At 42.6% G+C, this 18,855-nt stretch overlaps 2 protein-coding genes across 6 annotated transcripts in view; one reads left to right on the top strand and one right to left on the bottom strand.

Annotated features, from left to right (window-relative positions):
* Nucleotides 1–564: 564 nt before the first annotated feature.
* On the bottom strand, nucleotides 565–7,326 carry LOC108629520 (uncharacterized). The gene is made up of 8 exons (XM_018032263.2): nucleotides 6,850–7,326; nucleotides 6,243–6,350; nucleotides 5,651–5,796; nucleotides 4,413–4,575; nucleotides 4,183–4,339; nucleotides 2,310–2,459; nucleotides 1,544–2,000; nucleotides 565–1,426 (listed from the first exon to the last, which is right to left on the bottom strand). Exons 1-8 carry the CDS (start codon nucleotides 7,067–7,069, stop codon nucleotides 1,181–1,183), a joined length of 1,647 nt encoding a protein of 548 aa, XP_017887752.1. The 5' UTR covers nucleotides 7,070–7,326; the 3' UTR covers nucleotides 565–1,180.
* A 3,183-nt stretch (nucleotides 7,327–10,509) lies between these two features.
* The window catches only part of ETHR (ecdysis triggering hormone receptor), a 23,507-nt gene continuing 15,161 nt past the window's right edge, over nucleotides 10,510–18,855 (top strand). Inside the window, exons 1-3 of one of the 5 annotated variants that reach the window (XM_026817245.1) lie at nucleotides 10,510–10,597; nucleotides 14,445–14,560; nucleotides 14,737–14,899. In XM_026817245.1, coding sequence (XP_026673046.1) covers nucleotides 14,480–14,560; nucleotides 14,737–14,899 — 244 coding nt within the window. In that variant the 5' untranslated portion in view covers nucleotides 10,510–10,597; nucleotides 14,445–14,479. Of the gene's footprint in view, nucleotides 10,598–13,002; nucleotides 14,326–14,414; nucleotides 14,561–14,736; nucleotides 14,900–18,855 lie in introns of those variants that run through there. The other 4 variants (XM_018032223.2, XM_018032222.2, XM_018032221.2 and 1 more) reach the window with 4 other exon arrangements.

The following is an 18,855-nucleotide window of genomic DNA, read 5'->3' as shown; positions in this document are numbered from 1 at the left end:
GTCGAGTATTTTGCGTGTTACGTAACCTTGATTGATCGTCTGATTGGGTCAAGTGGCGAGAACAATGAACGTTGCTCGCTCTCCCTGTTTCTCTTTATAAGCGTCGCGTATAACCCTATTTTACAATTTTAATTTATCACATCCGCGGCAACGCGGTTCACCCCGACTCCCATAATCTTCCTCGCGCGCTCCTGCCGGAAGTGTCAGTTTTGCGTCTCGTTTCGCCGCCAATAATCTCCTCTGAAATTGATAAGAAACGCGCCAAGGCCGACCTTCTTCCAGTTTTTTTTTTTTTTTTCTTTCATGTAATTATACACGGTTCGTGGCTCCATTGGTAGATCGTAAGATCGAGCGTAAGATAATTGGAATGGTTATTTTCGTCCGATGCACAGATGCATCGTCGACGAAAAATTTACATAATTGTACGGTACTTTAACCGTTACCGACACATTCCACGTCGTTAATTGTATGCGGGACAATTATGTTTAACGGAAAATACAAAGCTAACTCGTTTCATACTCACGTGTAAACGATTACGTGGTTAACGTCTAATCGTATCATCGATGATTTGAATAGGCTATTAAATTTATTGGGTACTAAATAATCATGACAGACGCACGTACAATGATCTCGTGGTGTAAGCATTTTTTACATACTCATACGACGATATTCATACATCCGACGGTACAAATTACATTCAGTTTTTTTTTTTTTTCTTCTGTAGGAAAAATTGCATTAGTAATTTTCCGGCAACTCGACGACGCGACTCGTTGCAACACACGATCGTCGCAATCGCGACTTGACTCGAAGCTGGAGGAAATTAAACGATAAGTAGTTACTTATGTACAGAGATGCATCTTTCGAAACGACGCGACGCATTGCGATGATAAGGAAACCGCGTGCTCGTTGACATTTTTCTGATGGCTGCGCGATCTTTTACCGATTCGTCGGAGGTTTCCATGAAACTGGTGACGCAAAAGGCACGAATCGAGTACGAGGTAGGTAGCTGAACCGAGCTGGATCGATGCCAAAGCTACTAGATGAATATGCGCACGTAGTATGCAGAACGTGGGATCGAATCGATTCGGATCGGTTCGAACTTCCGGAATCGCGAGTCAATAGGTATAGAAAATGATCGATCCGAATGAATTTGAAATTATCTGGTTTAATGGTCGGCCGATCAGACGCTCTTTTCGGAGATGGTACTTCGGATGCTCCTATTGCTATCTCTCCTCTGCACAGTACGGGGGATCCTAGGAGTTCGGACCGGTGTCTCCCTGTCGCTGCCCATTCTCCTCAAACTAGTGTCCCTCTCGATGCGAGCATTCTTCGGTTGCACGGGTCCTCTGATGTTCGTATACACCACGTAAACGGCCAGAATCCCGACCACGAACATGGCCACTCCCACTCCGCTGACCGTCGCCACCTGAAACACGAGCATCGAGTGCATTTACCCCATTCGCATCTTCTGTTAGCTTTCATCGCATTAATACGCGTGGTAAATATGCTTCGATGACTAGGGAAAATTGAAAAAAGAACTGACCATGGTCCACCATTCGGTGTTGTCCATTTCGGAGACGAGGACCTGGGCAGCTTCGTCGTCGTCCTCATGTAGTAGTTTGATTTCTTTAGGGGTGGTAGCGCAGCCGGTTTTGGTTCCCTTTTCTTTGGTGATCAACTTCTTGAAAGCTTTCGGCATCTCATTCTTGTCCTTCTTGTCGTCGTCGTCGTCGTCGTCGTCGTCCTCGTCATCATCGTCATCGTCCTTATCGTCGTCATCCTTATCATCATCGTCGTCCTCGTCGCCCCAGCGTAACTTGATCTTGTTCTTGTGCACGCTGATCGATGCTAGAGTCTGCAATTCCGCCGCCTTCACTTTCATAGATAATTCGAGCGACGTCGCGCTGCTTTGCGACTCCTTCATGTGATCCGCGATCACGTTAGACAAAACGTTGTTCCAATCAACGGGGTTTACCAGGTTCTTGCACTTTTTCTTCTTACTGGAACCAAAGAGGATAAACTATCACGGAAGTCGATCATTTCCGTTTAGCTAATCGACTATAATCAGATTCTAGTAGCGACAAAAAAGAAAACAAAACGGAAAACAGACCTGACAAGTTATATGTTTGCAAAAGCGCTGAATCAGACTCATTTGCATTTATCGCACGTAATCACCGATGTTTATAGATCGCGCGGGCCGCAATAGATCGCAAAGATATTTGTCGGCTATTTTTTTTTTTTTTAATCTCGAGAAGGTAAACGAGCCATTTCTACGATAATTACGTTTAACAAACTTTCGCGTTGCTCACCATAGTGTTTCCAATGCTTTCGTGTACACTTGTATCGCGTCCTCGAGCCATCTCACTTCCGTTAACTCTTCGGCGTCGAACTTTCCGCCGTCCTTGCTGCCCCACCATTTCGACTTCTCTACTCGCGCTTCCAGCCCCGCGAAATCGTTCCTTGAACAAATTAAAATCCAGTCAATCGATGCTCTTCTCTTCCTGTGTCTTTTCATCATTAAACCACCGTTTTCATATTTTGACTCGTTTCTTTTCGACACCTGAAGTAAACAATGGTCGGTGCAATGATAGAACGTAACGTGGAAATTTACACTGGCGACGGTAGATGACAGAAATCAGGTATGTGCTAATGAACTCGACTCGCGTGTTACCGATTGCATGCGTGATACATCGGTATTTCCATTACTCGTTTTCATATTATACTTACATACTACGTACAAACTAATAGCATGATTAGGCTTGTTTCCATGAATAACAGTTACTGTTATGTACCGGTAGATATTCAATTTGCACGTAAGGCAACCGCAATAACACGACGCTTGTCGGTCGCTTCGTGTTTAACTGAGATTTCGTTGAGTATAATTGAAAAATAGTTTCGATGATAATTTTCCAGTTTCATAATAATTAATCGGGCGTTTAATAAGACTTGCTAGTTATATAACAACTGGGATGCAAGTATTTTCGCAAATATCCTACAACGTTTCGCGTTCAATTGATAATCACGCGAATAACGGAATAGCTACATGATATCTGTGTTGCAGAGAACAAAGGACAATTAATATATTGTTACATCTTGTTAATTGGAATCGTATCGCATTACGTTCGTTATATATTGTTACTGATTACAACAGTTTCCGCATTCCATTTAGTTGCAGTTAAGTACAGCATTCTACGATTGTTGCGTTTTTTATACCAGATTGTTCTGTGAATCATACGCGACCAGGTTTCGCTGGCTAAACGCAAAAAAGTAATTTCAGAGATAATTATCACTTTCATGCGTCTTAATTATGTCTAATAATTATCTTCGTCCGTCGAAAGATTAAATACAATGGCAACGGGAACGAATACGGTAAAGAGAAAAAGAAATGAAGAGCCGTTCGTTGTGCATTAATTTACAAGGTGCCGTTTTATCGCGGTAACTTTCCGACGTTCCGGTACAGTAATTATGTATATATATGCGAATCGCGGAATAGAGGAGACAAGGAGGCAAAGAGTGACGGAACAGAAAGAAATTGCTACACAGTTTTTCCGTTCGAACATGGAAAAAGACTTTATATCGCAGACCATTGCAAGAGATCAAAAAGATTTCGATTCCCCTCTATTTCTTATCAACCCTCGATTCGTCTTCTCGGCATTATAACAATCGTAATTGACCTAAACCCGGCCTCCCAATACTAATTCCCAGATTCGATCAACGAAATCAAGGGTAGTCTAGAGACGACGAGGGAACGAAAGCCGAACGCTGAGGGTAGACAGCGGAGAACGAGTACCCGATTTCTCTTTGGATACCTTGAGTGACGCCACCGTTGAGTCGTAGGCGCGAAGCTATGAGAAAAAACGTGTTGCTGGACACGGTAACGGTTCGCTGCATTATTATTATCCAATGGATTATCTTACAAAATAGGTTGATCTAGTCATCGCTAATCAACGTCTATACAAACGCTACTAATTTGTGATTTTTTACTTCAGTCTTACCGGTCTAAACCTCGACTTGTGAATTAACTAACTACTTTATTGCCTCGTATGATATTGCAAAGTTGATTTTTAATCACGTGGAACAGACATTAATGGTGTATAATCAGTTACCGCGTTGATTTATCGCGAAACAGCATAGTTTAATAAAATTGTGGTCGAAAATAGATAGATCGCGCTTGTCTGTTACCTGGAGTCTTCTAAGAGAAGTATGGTGTTCGTAGAGTCTACGTGATTCAGGTGCTCCTCAATCCGTCCCTCGCTTACGACTAGAACAGTCGCGTTTGTGAATTTCGAGAAGAATCCGTCTTCCGGTATGCCAATATGCACGATGTGCGACGTTAAATCTGTTTCGGAATTATGATAACGTTCATTGTTATTTATTCGTTTTTAATTGTGACCAAGAGAATGAAAGTTCACCGTCGTCATCGCCATCGTAGATGAGAACGCAGAGACCCTTCTGGATAGCAGCCATCGTGAGCTTTTTGGCGATGTTTTGAGTATCGTCGTCGCCGTCTTCGTCGCCGTCTACCACCAGCGAGAACGATTTCCACTTCATTTCCTCTATGACCTTTAACGTGCCCTGGGAAAAGGAAGATCGTAGTTCGCCAGCGCAGCAAATTTCAGGATGAAACGAAATTTATTGAGTCCCCTCCTCGAGTTAGTTTCGGATTAGCGGGAAATAAATGATTCGACCGAGAATTTCTTTCATTATAGTCAGCGAACCGTGTTTAGGGTGTTACTTCCTCTTAATCTTTAGCCTGCCTTCGCGACGGGGAATGATACTGTTTTTTGCCACGATATTTCATTGATACGAACCGTCTTCAGACTCGAATCAGTCGGATTCGCAATTGATAAAAAAACTAGGTTGTTGCTTCGTGCGCTTTCTTATAATCGCACGACCTAGTTGCACCTCATGCGAATCGTTACGAAAAATAGCCGTTTCCATAGTCGGATGATTATGTTACATCCTTTTCTCTTTCAACCGCGCGTCTATAAATTGTTTTTAATTATTATGAAACTCGTGTGAACATTTCCTGAGGTAATTATTAATAATGAGCGACAGTCATTCGCAGTCGATGCATATGATTATCCAATTATGATTTAAAAACTTTAAACTTGAAGATAGAAGAATTATAGCAGAAATTATATTTATGCCTAATTTACTTAATCATGATGTTGATTATTCTTCACTGCTGACTCAAATCAAGTTCAATGCACCTATTCGAAGTCTACGACCTTTCAAAGCTTTTTACATTTATAGATATAATTCAAGATTTCGAAATGTTAGAATAGCCTCGAAAACAAATAAACTATACCACCTGTTTGATTCAATATTCAATAACTTTGGGCATGTCATTAGACACAATCTTTATGCTCACTTCCAAGATGCTCTACATTGATATTTTTTCAATTTACTATCTGATTATGTAATTCTACGTATAAGATTTACTTTTCATTCGCATAAAAAAAGAAGGAATATCTTTATATTATTGTTATTTTGATTATTGTGATCATTATATTGCTTTGTTCGTTCAAGGCCTCAATCTTACTGATGTCCTGTTCGTTTTTATGAAATGGGTTCTTGAAACCCGTGAAATAAATAAATAAATAAATAAATAAATGAATAAATAAAAAGGGGTCAGTCGCAAAATTACCTGAATCAGATAAGAATCGGATTCCTTGGCGAGATAGTGAAGGTACGGGGAGGTTGATTGTCGCCTAACGATATGTGGCACTTTCAATACTGACGTTATCTTATGTACGGCTTCCGCATTTGTCGATGTGTCCGGGCCAATGATTCCTAAAGAAAAAAGTAGCGCATTGACCATACGCATAGACGAACACTTACGAAGTCCCGCGCGTTACCTGATTTATAATAATTTAATATTTTAACTATTAATATTCGTACTTTGAGTATAAATATTTTTTCCACGAAAAACATGTGATTTTTATCGTTCTAAATGATTGTAACGTTAAAAACTCTAAACAATCGTCGAAGATCTTGATTCGTGAGAAAGAACGCGTAATACGATTTGTCCGTGACAAAGAAAAAAGTGGAACGCGATTAGTAATTAATGTATTCGGAGCGCGGTCGTAAATTTTACGTTAGAATTTTACGATTCCATTAATTATTATGAGCAACGGCAATATGGAAACGAGGCGAGAAAAGATCTTTTGTATTTTCCTCGTCGCGCCGCGCCGAGCCAAGAAAATCCCGTGATTGACGCGAGAAGTTAAAAGGTTTACCCAAGTAGTACGGTGGTTGCAAGCAGTTGGTGTCCGCCCCGACGAGAGCCTTCATGCTCGCTTTCAGAGCACCGGATATGCTGCCGCACGTATCCACCACGGCCAGCTCTGCGAACATACCAAAAGTCGTACTGTGCAATTAAATAAATTAATTGCTTCTCCTACATAAGAGATCAGGATACACGATTGAAACGATTAATAATTAGTACAAGTTCCACAGAGAATTGCTGCTGATGAGGAAGTAGTTCGCTTTGTAATCATTATACTAAAATATTCCACTCGCGGTGACTACGTTCACTTTCAATCAATGAAACTATTGAAGTCGAAAACAATTCATGTTGACCGAGGTGCTTATTACAACGGGTATATAATCGATACATTAGACATCAATATCCACTGATTTATTCTACTTGGACAAGAATGTCTCCTTGACACCGTTACTTTTTCTTCTTTCGTGTTAGACTTTTCTCGTTTTTTCCGCTTTTATTCTTCTCCTACCTATATCCAACGGCATGCGCTTTGTTCTATAAAGCGCTCTGCTCGAATGCATTTTTCGAATAGCAATCTACGATCTAATTGCGAGAAACAAAGATTGACGTCGATTTACCGATATCATAGCCGGCTGACTTATTGTTGTATACTTCCGTGATTAATTTCGCGGCTTCGTATAGAAGAACGCCTCTCGCAGACACCTTCTTGCAGGCTGGATCATCGTGGATGGTGGTCAGTAACGATACCTGAGCGTGATTACCACATTCTGTGCGTCCACCGCAAGTGCACGCGCAGATTATTCCGATTATCACCAAAGAAACTTGCAGTTTGCCCATCTTCGATATTCACTCGCGCATTACTCGCACGTTTTCCCTCTTCGAACTGCCCAGTTTCTCGTTTCTTAATGTTCTTAATATCCAAGATTCTTTGTACGTTGGGCGTTTGTACACGGTGGGTAAATATGAATTTTTCGTCACCGAAATAACACGCGACGCGGACCGCGCGTTCCGTTTCCGGGACCGATGGCCGCAACGGGATTGCGTTCGTCGGCAAGCTTCTTCTCGAACTGCGGACCTTGGTAGTGAAAACCGAAAGCTTTATAAGGAAGCCAAAGCGACATGTATTAGGCGAATTTCTAAGGTTTTAGGCCCCGCGATCGCGCGCGACAGCCGTTCTCAAGACCGACCTTGTTACGTCTCTCCCCTCGCCGTCGCGTTAGCCCTTCTTCGATCCGATCGAACGCGGAAACATTTTTTTCAAGTTCCATCTTTCCTAAGTATAAAAAATTTCATCCTGCTTCGCTCTATGTAGTAACTTTCGTAATAAGAATCAAAATCTTTAGACCTTTTCAGTCGAGTGTCTATCTTTGATTATTTTCAAACTCTTAGGCGATTCGATAGGGAAGACGTGGAACGATCGTTTGATTTTGCGAATAAGTTTTGCGTAGGGAAATGGTAAATTTTTAGAACCCATCTTAATCGAGGGTAAGCTCGTTAGCATCGCGTATCGACTGACAAGACCTTAAATCCTAGTTGCACAACGTATCCCCATTGCATAACCCGTGACAATGCAACGCCGCCGTGTAATTAGTATGCATCATCGTCCGCGTTTTTGTTTCGAAAAGTCTTGGGAGACAACAAACGGTACCAAACGCATATTTCCAACGTGTCTTCTTCCTCGGTTCAACTTCGAGCCGAACTTTGCCTGACGTTGCAATTGAATCGTTCATTAATCTGCGGATTTTATGTATTTGTAGAAGAATGATACTTCTAGAAAATATAAACTACAAACGATGCAGATGGTTACGCAAAATATCAAAAGCTGAGCGTGTATTCGATTGTCCTTATAAATAAACGTTTAATATTCCATGAAACCCGACACCCATCTATTCTTAAGTGAACGAATGATTTTTTTAATGAATAAATTGCTACAAAATGGAGAAATTATGCATGATACCTGTACGGAATTCTGTTTGGCGCGTTAAGGAGGAGTCATTGAGAATTAGACTTGCAAATATTATGCAGGTTGGTCCGATTGGTTGCGATCGGGAGCAGAGGGAGATAGAAAAATCTCTGTTTAGAAATGAACCGTGGAAGGGCGTGTAACTTCCCTTCGTCTTGTGTAACCGATCTTGACAATTTCATCAGACTTACAACGCCCATAATTTTCATATTATTCACGCCTCGGCTTTATGTGCTTCACACTTTTTTTTCTTTACATATTTATCGAGTATTTTTATTTCGCGACACATACCTTCGACGGTTTTTCTGCTCTTCTAGTTGAATCTTGTTCAAACCTACCAAGGAAGTCTTCTTTACTTTTAAAAATTGAATACGCGAACAGCTTCATAAAAAAAGGGTGTAATTACGTTATCCGCGTAATAGCGTGTCGAATATAAATAAAATATAAATATAAATTTATTTGAAGATCGTAAATCACTGTTACTTGGTTTGTTCTCGATTGTAAAAGTCTGCGATTAAAAGTTTTCCGTTCACCATTACACGCACAGGCCTCTCGTTTTCCAGCCGCCATCGGTGCATAGTTTTCCACCGTGTAATCCCCTCTAAACAAAACTCGCAAGTATTTAAGTGTAATTTTGCGTGTTGGCGGCATTTTTCGGATTCCGCGTTGTCGCGTGTCCGAGGATTAAAAAAAGAAGGAAGCGGCGAACATCGCGTTCTGGCGAAGATGATTACTCGCGTTTCACCTTGAATCGTAATAACGGATAACGTATGCTTACGAGTCGTAAGTATATGCCTCTTAAATGAAATCCCTCAGGAATAGGAGATTATTTATTTACATTTACGTAATAGAATGTTGCGGTGTATGCGTTTCTTAACGCGCCGCGTTGATTGGGCAACAACCAATAGCCCAAGCCGAACGTGATGCAACCGATGGCCCGATATCCCGATGAGAAACTCGGATAATCCGGGAAAATGGAAACGAACTTGGCGAACTTTCAACGAGTGCAAGAACATAGTTCTAGATGCTGGTTTAGATAGTCGGGAAACTAGAGCTTGTTCTTGCTCCAATTTTATAAGTAAAACCTGTATTACTATCCCCTCGGATCGGCATGCGCGCTGCATACAATTCAGTAATCGAAAGAATGCATGCTAATCGCGTTCTATCGCAAATTGGATGGAAACCCGCGATGAGAAACAACAAAGCAGGTGGCAGTAGAAATCAGTGAGCGGGTGGAAGCGTGTAACTTTGCTCTCCGCGTGATGCATCACGTTAGCTGGCGCCACCGATCAAACTCTTGCAAAGTAATCCGTAAGCTCTCGATCAAAATGCGGAACAACCTCGGCGCGAGATAGAACATTTTCGACGGTTTTAAAAATATATGAAGAACTCCGTGAAAAATATTAATCGATCGATCACCGCGGCTAGAATAATTCTATCAGCGCTCGGCCGTGTAGTCGATTCGTCACTCCTTTTGAAAAGCTTGTAAAAAGAGAGCGAAAAAGGAAGACGAATGGCGAGAGGTTGATGTACGTTTGCGTCACGAGCGCGGCGTTACTTAGGTTGGCCCGGGACCAACAATAACAGCGAAACTTTTAAAACCGCTGCCTATACACTCTCCCGCGAATCTTCTTTTAAACACGGTTCCGCGACTCGCGAACGCATCTCGTCTGTTTATCCATACATCTGTTCGAACCGCTGTAAATCTTTCTCCGCGTTGTACACGGCAAGATCCGAGCGAGGGTGGTAACGCGCAAACGATCGACCGATGCGCTGGTCCACATCGTTTTCCATTTTCCGCGCGAAACAGTTTTGCATTGTTTAGAAAAAATAGAGAAACGTTTGTCTCCTCCTTTCTAAACAGGAGATTTTTAGAAAAATATAAGTCGGTAGTCGTAAATCAGATCCTCGGTGATAAATGAAAAGCGTAGGAGGACGGAAGACGTTTGTTTAGATTGTTGGACGTTGTACCTATTCCTATTTCTCCCGTTGGACGTCGCTTAACGTGTAACGGGTCAGGCATCGGTCGAGAAAAATAATATTTTTCCTTTACGGAAACACGCGTGAATAAATCAGAAATTTCGGCGAGACCCTTAAATCACGCGGTCGATTTTTAGTCGACTAGAAAAACACTGTCGAATGGTTCCTTTTAAACCACGAAATCCAAAGAAAAACTGATAGCACTCGAAGCGAGCTCGACTCTCGCGAATATTGTTAAGAACTTTAAAAGCGTGCTTCTGCATCTGCCAGAGAGAAGCGATGATAATTTATGAATGCAACGTACAATTCTGATCGCGGCGTTCGTTTGATTCCAGGTCCAGAAAGATGTCGAATGCGCACCATCACATTCAGAGAAATGGTCGTCGTTTGATGATCGGCGAAATGAGAGATCGATCGACCAGGTACGCGTTTAAAAATTTAATTTATTCGATTCTTCCACTTCCCGTTTCGCATCCAATTATTCGTAGAGATATATCCAATAAGCCAGTGTTATTACTGACCGCTGGCATTCGATCTCAGCGAGGAGTCACGCGTGGCCCACTGTACGATTGATAAATTCACTGCGAGTGTCCGGCGTCATTACCGCCTTCTTATTCGGTGATCGACGAGGGACCCGGAAGCGGAGTGTCCATTTATTTTCGTGAATCTCGCGAAAATTGAGAAGATGCGATGTATCGAGTCTCGCTCGCTTCCAAATTTCTCTTGGGATTTCGTTCCCCATTGTGCGATCTACGTGAATACTGGCCAATAGATATGCGTAACTGCGTTCCCGTCTCTCTTTGCGCCACGTAAAATAGAAAACCCGTGTGAAAGAATTTCTCTTTTACGGCAATGAAGGTTAAAAATAAGTTTGATGAAACGGACTAGATGGAAATATCACTCTGTCACGCGTTGACAGCGATATTCAAACGAGTCGATTTTCCCTGATCGTTCTTTGAACTCTTTGACGTCGACTATAAAGACGGTAAATCGGAGTTTGCAAACCGAGCGACGCCAAAAGCGTCGTCGCCAATTTAGTCTACGATTCCGTCATAGAATTCGTTACGTAATGTACATGTTAAAAACTGGGGGGAAGCGTTTTGAGAGGTTCTAAACGAAATTTTTCCTGGCATGGCATCGATCTTCACGCCTGCGGTCGTCATTAGCCAGGCATTCAAGCATCCGTGTCTCATTGACAAAGTCGCGTACATATATTATACCTACGTACATGCATATGTATATCCTGGATTGAAGCGGCTCACGGGGCATTGCGAAGCGGACCGAGATGAATTAATATAACAAGTCGTCCTCCGTATAATCCATGCCGGAATTTCAAAGGAGCCGAGATATAAATTAACGTGTGTGCACGATTCTCCGAATCACAACGTAATTAAGGTGTCCCTCATTGCATCGTAAACGCGTTTCGCGAACGGGAAATTGGACGTTGTATAAATTCCATACTTTTATCACGAAACAGGGGCGGTGAACGAACAGTTTCGCCAAAGACAAATGCGAAATCCGCGCCGCACCGATCCTGGCAAAAAGTTTGTATGATACGTAGAACGACAGATCGTTCTTCTATTTTTAACCGATGGACAGGTATTCGATAACCCGGATAACGACAGGATACGTCGTGATGCCAATGGAATGTTTCGAATTGCAAACATACCGCGCGGCTGATCCGCGTCGATCCGAAAGAGTACCGCGAGTGAAACGCGTGGGAATGTGCTTGGATTCCTAATACGGGATTCTATTTAAAAGCGTATACACCTTTGAGTGACAAAGGTAAAACGTAGCTACACGGACGTTCGCTTTCGAAATCGAAACGCATCGGAGAAATAAGGCTCCGCTCGATTGCGAACGAAGGAGAAAGGAATCTTACTGTGAATCTTCGAAATATAAGATATACAATCCAACAAACCAGATGTAACTGTATAAGAATAAAAATTCCGGGTCTTATAAAGAATCGGTATTCTTTATAAGTTAAGAAGTATTTTTTGAATCTGTATCTACGAAATGAAAGCTCCGTCGATGGTACGGTATTATAAAGATATCTCGAAAGACACGCGAAACTGGAATGGAACTCGAAATCGAAACAGGAAAATTAATACGCTCTAGTCCGATAAGAATGATTGTTCTCTCAGCGTGGGCGTCGAATAGCGCAAGTTCGAAACAAATCTCTCTCTCTCTCTCTCTCTCTCTCTCTCTCTCCCTCTTATTCTCTTTCTCGATCAAAAGATCTATTAGGATCGGTGTCCAATCTTTTCCGCTATTTCGGGTTAAATCCGTGAAACTCCTTTCGTCGCGTGGCCGTGCACGTCAGCGCGCATAAACATCGTACATTAAATCCTCTTTTCGACTCCGTATCTGCCTGCGAACAGCGCCCGTTTCTCTGCAGAGTCAAATTCAAAGTTATCGCTATTATCCTTCGACAAAGTAATCCGATTTTCATAGGTGCCGAGTTTATGTATCGTTGGAACGTTTTCAGAAATTGGATATCGAATGAAATTGATTACAGTTTGAATGTAAGAGAATTCTATCGTGCAGCATTTTGGCTGTCGAAGTACCTATCGTACATCAGTACTATTTATGTCAAAGGCAGCACATTGCAAGTTCCGTTTCTTTTAATAACAATACGGAAACCGCGATCCATTTCGCATCGATGGAAACAGTAAGTTTGGAATAATAGAAAATGGAGAAAAAGTTCGGCTCGGGGGTGAACAGCGCGGCGTTATCAAAACGCGCGTGCGAGGGGATAAAAAGACGGCCGGCGTGGCGCACGCGCTGGGGAGGGAAACGCGTTCGGGAATCGTGGCGGGCCAAGCGACGTTCATTCAGTTCACCAACACTATTTGTTCGCTACGGTCGCGACCGTCGTGCATCCTCGCTCACATTTCCGTGGACATCCGCGTTAAACTCTCCCGGCGACTCTCACGTATCGTTCGATTCCACGTACTTCAGCGATTTCCCTTCTGTCGAAAGGAACGCGAGCGGAATTCAGGAGTTTCGAAGTATCGTCCGTAAAAATCGTGTCTATAACCGAGCTAAGAAACTTTGCGGAACGCCGTGAATCGACGACCCGATGAACGATTAAGGATCGCGATTGAAAAAATGGGAAAACAATTCTATCAGAGATAAGGGGTGATGATACGATGAAAGGTCCTCTTTTCGTTAACCGGGACGGTTACGCTGCGAAATTATCGTCCAAGTTCGAAGTTGCGGTTCGGAAACCATTTCTGTTAGTGACTGGGGCCAGGGTATGTCGTCTGATTGATCGAACGTGGAACAGAGAACGCGGGGGAGATAAACATAGATACCGAATCGATTTTCATAGAACAGAAATTAATTGATGTTAATTAATAGCGGCGATGTGAATAATCCGCTTCGCAGACGCGTTTACTGAGATACAGACCGGGAAAGGTTTATACCGCGAGATTTAATGGGATATTTATCTCACGGTACGCTCATTCGTAACTCGTGACTCAAGCTATTCGATTCTACGACGAAACGGGAACATTCCACTAGTTTTATAAGTAGCTGATCTCTTGATCCTTATTTACTGTTCACAAATCCCGCGGTAAAGTATTTGATTGTTATCCCTACGGAATTCGTCTTTGGAGAAGTTAGGAAACTGCCGGCTGAATGATTAATCCGGGAAGAAATAGCTAGGTTTAATTCAGTCGAAACTAAAGTCGGAAGAAAGCGGGTGGTCGAGGTTGATTAAATTCGAATGGACCGTCTCGAAAGGAATGACGAGTACGTGGGTGAAATGGAAAGCTTCGCGCGTCGCGGCTGGAACGACTAATTACCGGTTCGGGTTAGAACCGAGTCACCGTTTTTCCGATAACGAACGACGTCCGTTCGCGGCAGACAAGCGAACGACTCGCCCGTCACGAAGGAGCAGTTTATAATGTCACTGAATACCGTCGCGTTAACGAAAGCCCGGAAGTTAAAGGAAAACGTAACCGGTGCTCGCGCGACAGTGTTACCCCTCATGCATTTTCTTCGGTTTCCCTGCGCGTGTTCGGGGTTCAGTACCGATTTTCGATCGTTGCGATTCGCGAGATGTTGCCCACCGTATCCGGAATCCCGCTCCACTTGAATTCGTCGTACTACGATACTGGGAACGACAGCTTGGACGCTCTATCGGGTACGAAGTCCCCATTCGATGTTACTTTTATATTCCGTTCTGGCTATAGAATTAATTAAAGCGGTATAATAACGCGTATATATGTACAGCGGATAGAAGGCTCGGGATGAATGTTTCAGCGAACAAGTCCGAGAATGCCACCGTCGATCTCTACATGCTGCCGGCTTACATTCGCACCACGTCGATGATCGTGTGCATCGTGGTGATGGTCCTCGGCATAATTGGCAATCTCATGGTAATCTTTTATCTCGTCGATCGCAGTTTAGTTATAGCTTTCCGATAGTTAAATACCGCACGGAATTTAATAAACGAGAATGAACGACTTTTCGTATAATTTTATCCATTATAAAAGTCGATCTATCGCGAGATTATTAAATGTGAAGCGTTGCGAATCTGATTGCACCGCTTCAGGTACCGTTGGTCGTGTTTCGAGGCAAGGATATGAGGAACAGCACCAACATCTTTCTGGTGAACCTGAGCTTAGCCGATCTGTGCGTTCTTCTCGTCTGCACGCCGACCGTCCTCGTCGAAGTTAACTCGGGACCTGAAATCTGGCCCCTCGGCGAACATATGTGTGAGTAATATATATATTTTCGAAGGAGCGAACAGCGATTCTTTCATTCAGTACATTCCTCGGCATTATTTTTCTCCTCAAATACTTCTAAACCGTTGGACTTACGGGAGAATTGCATACGACCATATTCGTAGCTGGCAACTATAGCTACAATTTTTATCTGAAGCATTTTCCTCTAGCATCGATAGGTAACGAGTATTTTGCAATAAACTGTTTTATCGTTTTTTTTTTGTCAAAAAGTCGTTAACTATTGACGTTAGCGAAAAATGTTTCCGATAAAAGTTGTAGCTCTAGTTATCGGCTACAAATAAGATCGTATGCAATTTCCCTGTAGGCAGGTAGGAGTATTTGAGGAAAAACGAAAATTTCGCAAAAATCTGCCTTTGACAGAATTTTAAAAAAATATATTTTCTTGAAATTTCGGAAAATGTTTTAAATACAAGTAGTAAGTATTATTATTATTACTTACAAAAATGGTCATATACAATTTTCTTTTATCTCGAATGCTTCAGGACTAATCATTTAAGTATTTCGTTCATCGCCAATTATTCCTTAACGAGTAGAGTTAGAAAGAAATTGCGTAGGTCTTTTTTTTGTATCTGGCAACTGTTCAGCACCGACGAGTGTTTTGCTTTCTATTTCTTACTTCGGTGGCAATATATTCTAGAAGCCGTCAAAAATTGCAGACTTTTTCCTGCGACAGAAAGTCCATAAGGCTGCCACTCTTTAGTAATCTCTCCTCGGTGTCATGGCTATACTATGTATGTATTGGTTCTATTAGTACATCGTATCATTTACGGTGCGTACATCGAACGTAAAATCATCGGCAAGCGACGATTAATCTGATGCGAACGGGATTCTGCTACTCTCCATTAACTATCTCCTCATCGTTTCACACGGATTCAAATTCGGTTTCGGATTCCGATTCGTATTTCACTCGAGCATGGAAAATCTATGCTATCCTTAATTCAATTCGCTGGATTTGGCGGCATTTCGTTGGATATGGGCCAGCAAACCGTTTGAAAGCGTTTCATCGTTTGTCGGCAAACGTTCGTGACGCGATGGAAATCCGGGTGAAATTAGCAAATTACTTATTGCTCTCGTCTGTGGACCACTTTAAAAAATTGCGAGTACGAGTTGAAACATCAAAAAATGAAATAGTTTCCTGGAATTCTTTCATATGGTAGATTTTTTACCTCGCACACGCGTAGTCTCATAATTTGAAATAATTTTTATCACCCGTGAAAAACGGCGGTTTGATAATTTCCTAAATATTCCGTTTGAGCAGCGAGCGTACGAGGGATGACGTGTTCATCGATCGAGAGACGAGCACGCCTGTTTATGAAACATCTCGTTCATGAATTTCATTTAATCATAAAGATTCGAATCTGTCGAGCGGAATCTCGATGACGAAATGGTCGAGATTATTCCGGGCCATCGGCGTTCGCAGTCGGAAAATTAATTCGTCCGACGAAGAAAAAAATCTTGTCGGAGCTCTTTTTTAATCAACGCAAAGTGGTCGGCTCATTTTTTATCGTCTTTGAAATTTTCATTAGCGTTCCAGAGTTCCGTTCCATCGGCTAATGTAAGAAAAGTGGCGTCGTGAGATTCGTCGAAGTTAATGTATGATGGATCGTAACGCGTATGTGCATGCAACGTGTTGTATGCGAAAGGTTGTAGACACGTGGCGTCTTTCGCCAAATATTAAAATTTGTATTGCTTAACGCGTGTCAGCGCTAACGGTATCGATATCAGGGCATAGAGACAGGTTCTCTGTATGCAAGGATACTATGCATTCCTCCCATGTATACCGAATGTCCTGGAAACGAGGTCGATGAATTTCCATCGCGTTTCCCACTCATGGAAATGCACGAAACGTGTCCTTAGTCGTCACCAGAGACGCAATTAGTGAGTCGGCAATCTCATTTGAAATTAATCCGTTCCTCCGGTTTCAAAGATTCTACCCTGATAAAACTTTGATTCCTCGCCAAAGTATGGTTGCGAGATATCACCGATGAAACAGTTTCCGCTCTTACGTTTCTTCTCTACTTCCGGGAATTCTATGTTGGTCTCGAATCGCACCGTGCACTTCGCCGCGTAATGCGTTCAGAACAAAGCGTCAACAAAAATTTCGAGCAAACTCGGCGATAGTAGAAAGTTGCGAAAATCAGAAATCGAAAACTATTTTTCGTTACGTCGCGCGATATTCTCGAGCCTCTGCCCCAGTTTTCCCAGAGATCATCATTATTCATGCACGATCGACGTATCGGAGGAAAACCTACGCGTGCACTTCGCCCATGAATTTCGCAATATGTTCCAAGATTAATGTATGCGTACAATGCCCATCCAAAAATCGAGAGAATAATTTAGTCTGTCGAGGATTTCCTCGAAAACTAATGACTATACGTTCCACGGGATTCTAGTGTAATCGTCGCACTGGGTAAGTTGTCCGTTCGTTCCTGATACTTGGTAACATTGTACTTAAAGTTTACGAGCCGTTGTTTCCTTCGACTGCGCGCGATAGATTAAAGAGAGTTCAGAAACTTCTTTCGGATCGCAAATTTCCTATACTGAAAACTTTCGACTCTCCAGAATTGCCGATTCGCAAGTGTTTGCGTAACCGAAACTTCCGCGCAATGATAATTTCAGTTCCCGCATTTTATTTCGACTCGGTGAGTTATCGTTCTGTTACCATCGTTACCCATAGCGATTTATTTATCCCTAGCTGCTCTGATCCCCTTTCTACCATTCTTACTTCAACCGTGCGAGTTGGTGAAATATACAGCCGAGGGATTACCCCGTTCTCGCGATCTTTTGTTACTCGCAGCAGCTTTAAAAGCTTCGCCGGGACGAAAGAAAGCGACGAAGGATCGTTGCAGCTATACGTATTTCAGAACAAACTATTCTGGAATTTCTGTTCGGGGTCTCGAAATCGTACATGAAAAATGGTCCCCGGGACACGATATTATACTCGTCTGTTTATTTTTTCGCGTCGCGACAAAGCACTCTCATTACGAGGATCGGTCGAATGCAGAAAAGGGAGGGAACCTTGATGGAATCGAGCTTCCATGGGGCATGTACACGAGATGCGGTTACCAAGAGAGACGAGGGGTTGCATTCGGGGGTTGCTCCACGGGAATAGCGTTTAGGTTTAGCCTTCTGGGTTTTACGAGCCGCATACGGTTCGCGTTAAGACGCTTCCCTCTTCACGGGGTTGTCGTCTCCCCTGCTCCCTTGCATTCTTCGCGAGCTTCTTCGGGAATTGACCTAATCGAATAGCCTGTATCCCCTTTGTAAGACTCTTTTATCGGTAGGCCACGAACTTAAATGCAAAATGAAATCTGTTTTCTGACTTCTCTCACCCTTCGAAACGAACGATCCGTTCTGCGCATATATAAATGAATAAACGCCATGGTTGTCGATGTTCGAAATGTAGGCGTGGAATAAGGTGTTTAAAATATCGGGTTTCGCATTTAATACGATAATGAATAAAATGATTATCGGGGTATTTGTCATTCGGACAAGGTAATTGCGTAGTCATTTCTAGGAGGTAATTGGGTTTCGTTGACACGGTCACCGAGGTCCGTGAACAGCAATTTAATCGACACGGCGTTGAACATCGCCCGAGCGGACCTGCGATTATTAGGATCGTCGCCGTAAAATTTCAATTCTATCAGACACCGCACGCCGCCGCGCCGGCTTTCACCTCGCTTCATGCTGACTTTCATTATTCGTGGTGATCGACAACGTCAACCGCCATGCCCGTGTATTGTAGCGTCCCGTGATATTTAAGGCGTGAATGATTCTTACTTAAGGATGTATTGGCTATATAGTTAATCCAAAAAGTTTATGTACCTTAGAAAAACGCATTTCCTATAATCAAAAATAAATCAAATGATGGAGGAACAATGATTTTGGATGAAAAGAGCTTACTTGTTAACGTTCAATTGGTTTTT

This window comes from Ceratina calcarata, unplaced genomic scaffold (genome assembly GCF_001652005.2).
Source record: "Ceratina calcarata isolate Rehan_Ccalc_2016 unplaced genomic scaffold, ASM165200v1 scaffold569.2, whole genome shotgun sequence".
Classification (NCBI taxonomy): Eukaryota; Metazoa; Arthropoda; class Insecta; order Hymenoptera; family Apidae; genus Ceratina; species Ceratina calcarata.
The sequence above is the reverse complement of the archived record's forward strand: the minus strand, read 5'-3'. Positions and strand labels throughout refer to the sequence as shown.

What these genes read in the sequence shown, in the direction of transcription:
- LOC108629520 (XM_018032263.2), bottom strand. Translation starts at nt 7,069, where the DNA reads ATGGGCAAACTGCAAGTTTCTTTGGTGATAATCGGAATAATCTGCGCG. An exon ending in CCGATTCTTATCTGATTCAG is followed by an intron (nt 4,576 to 5,650) that starts GTAATTTTGCGA and finishes TCCTTTTCCCAG; the next exon opens with GGCACGTTAAAGGTCATAGA. An exon ending in AAAGCATTGGAAACACTATG is followed by an intron (nt 2,001 to 2,309) that starts GTGAGCAACGCG and finishes CTTTGGTTCCAG; the next exon opens with TAAGAAGAAAAAGTGCAAGA.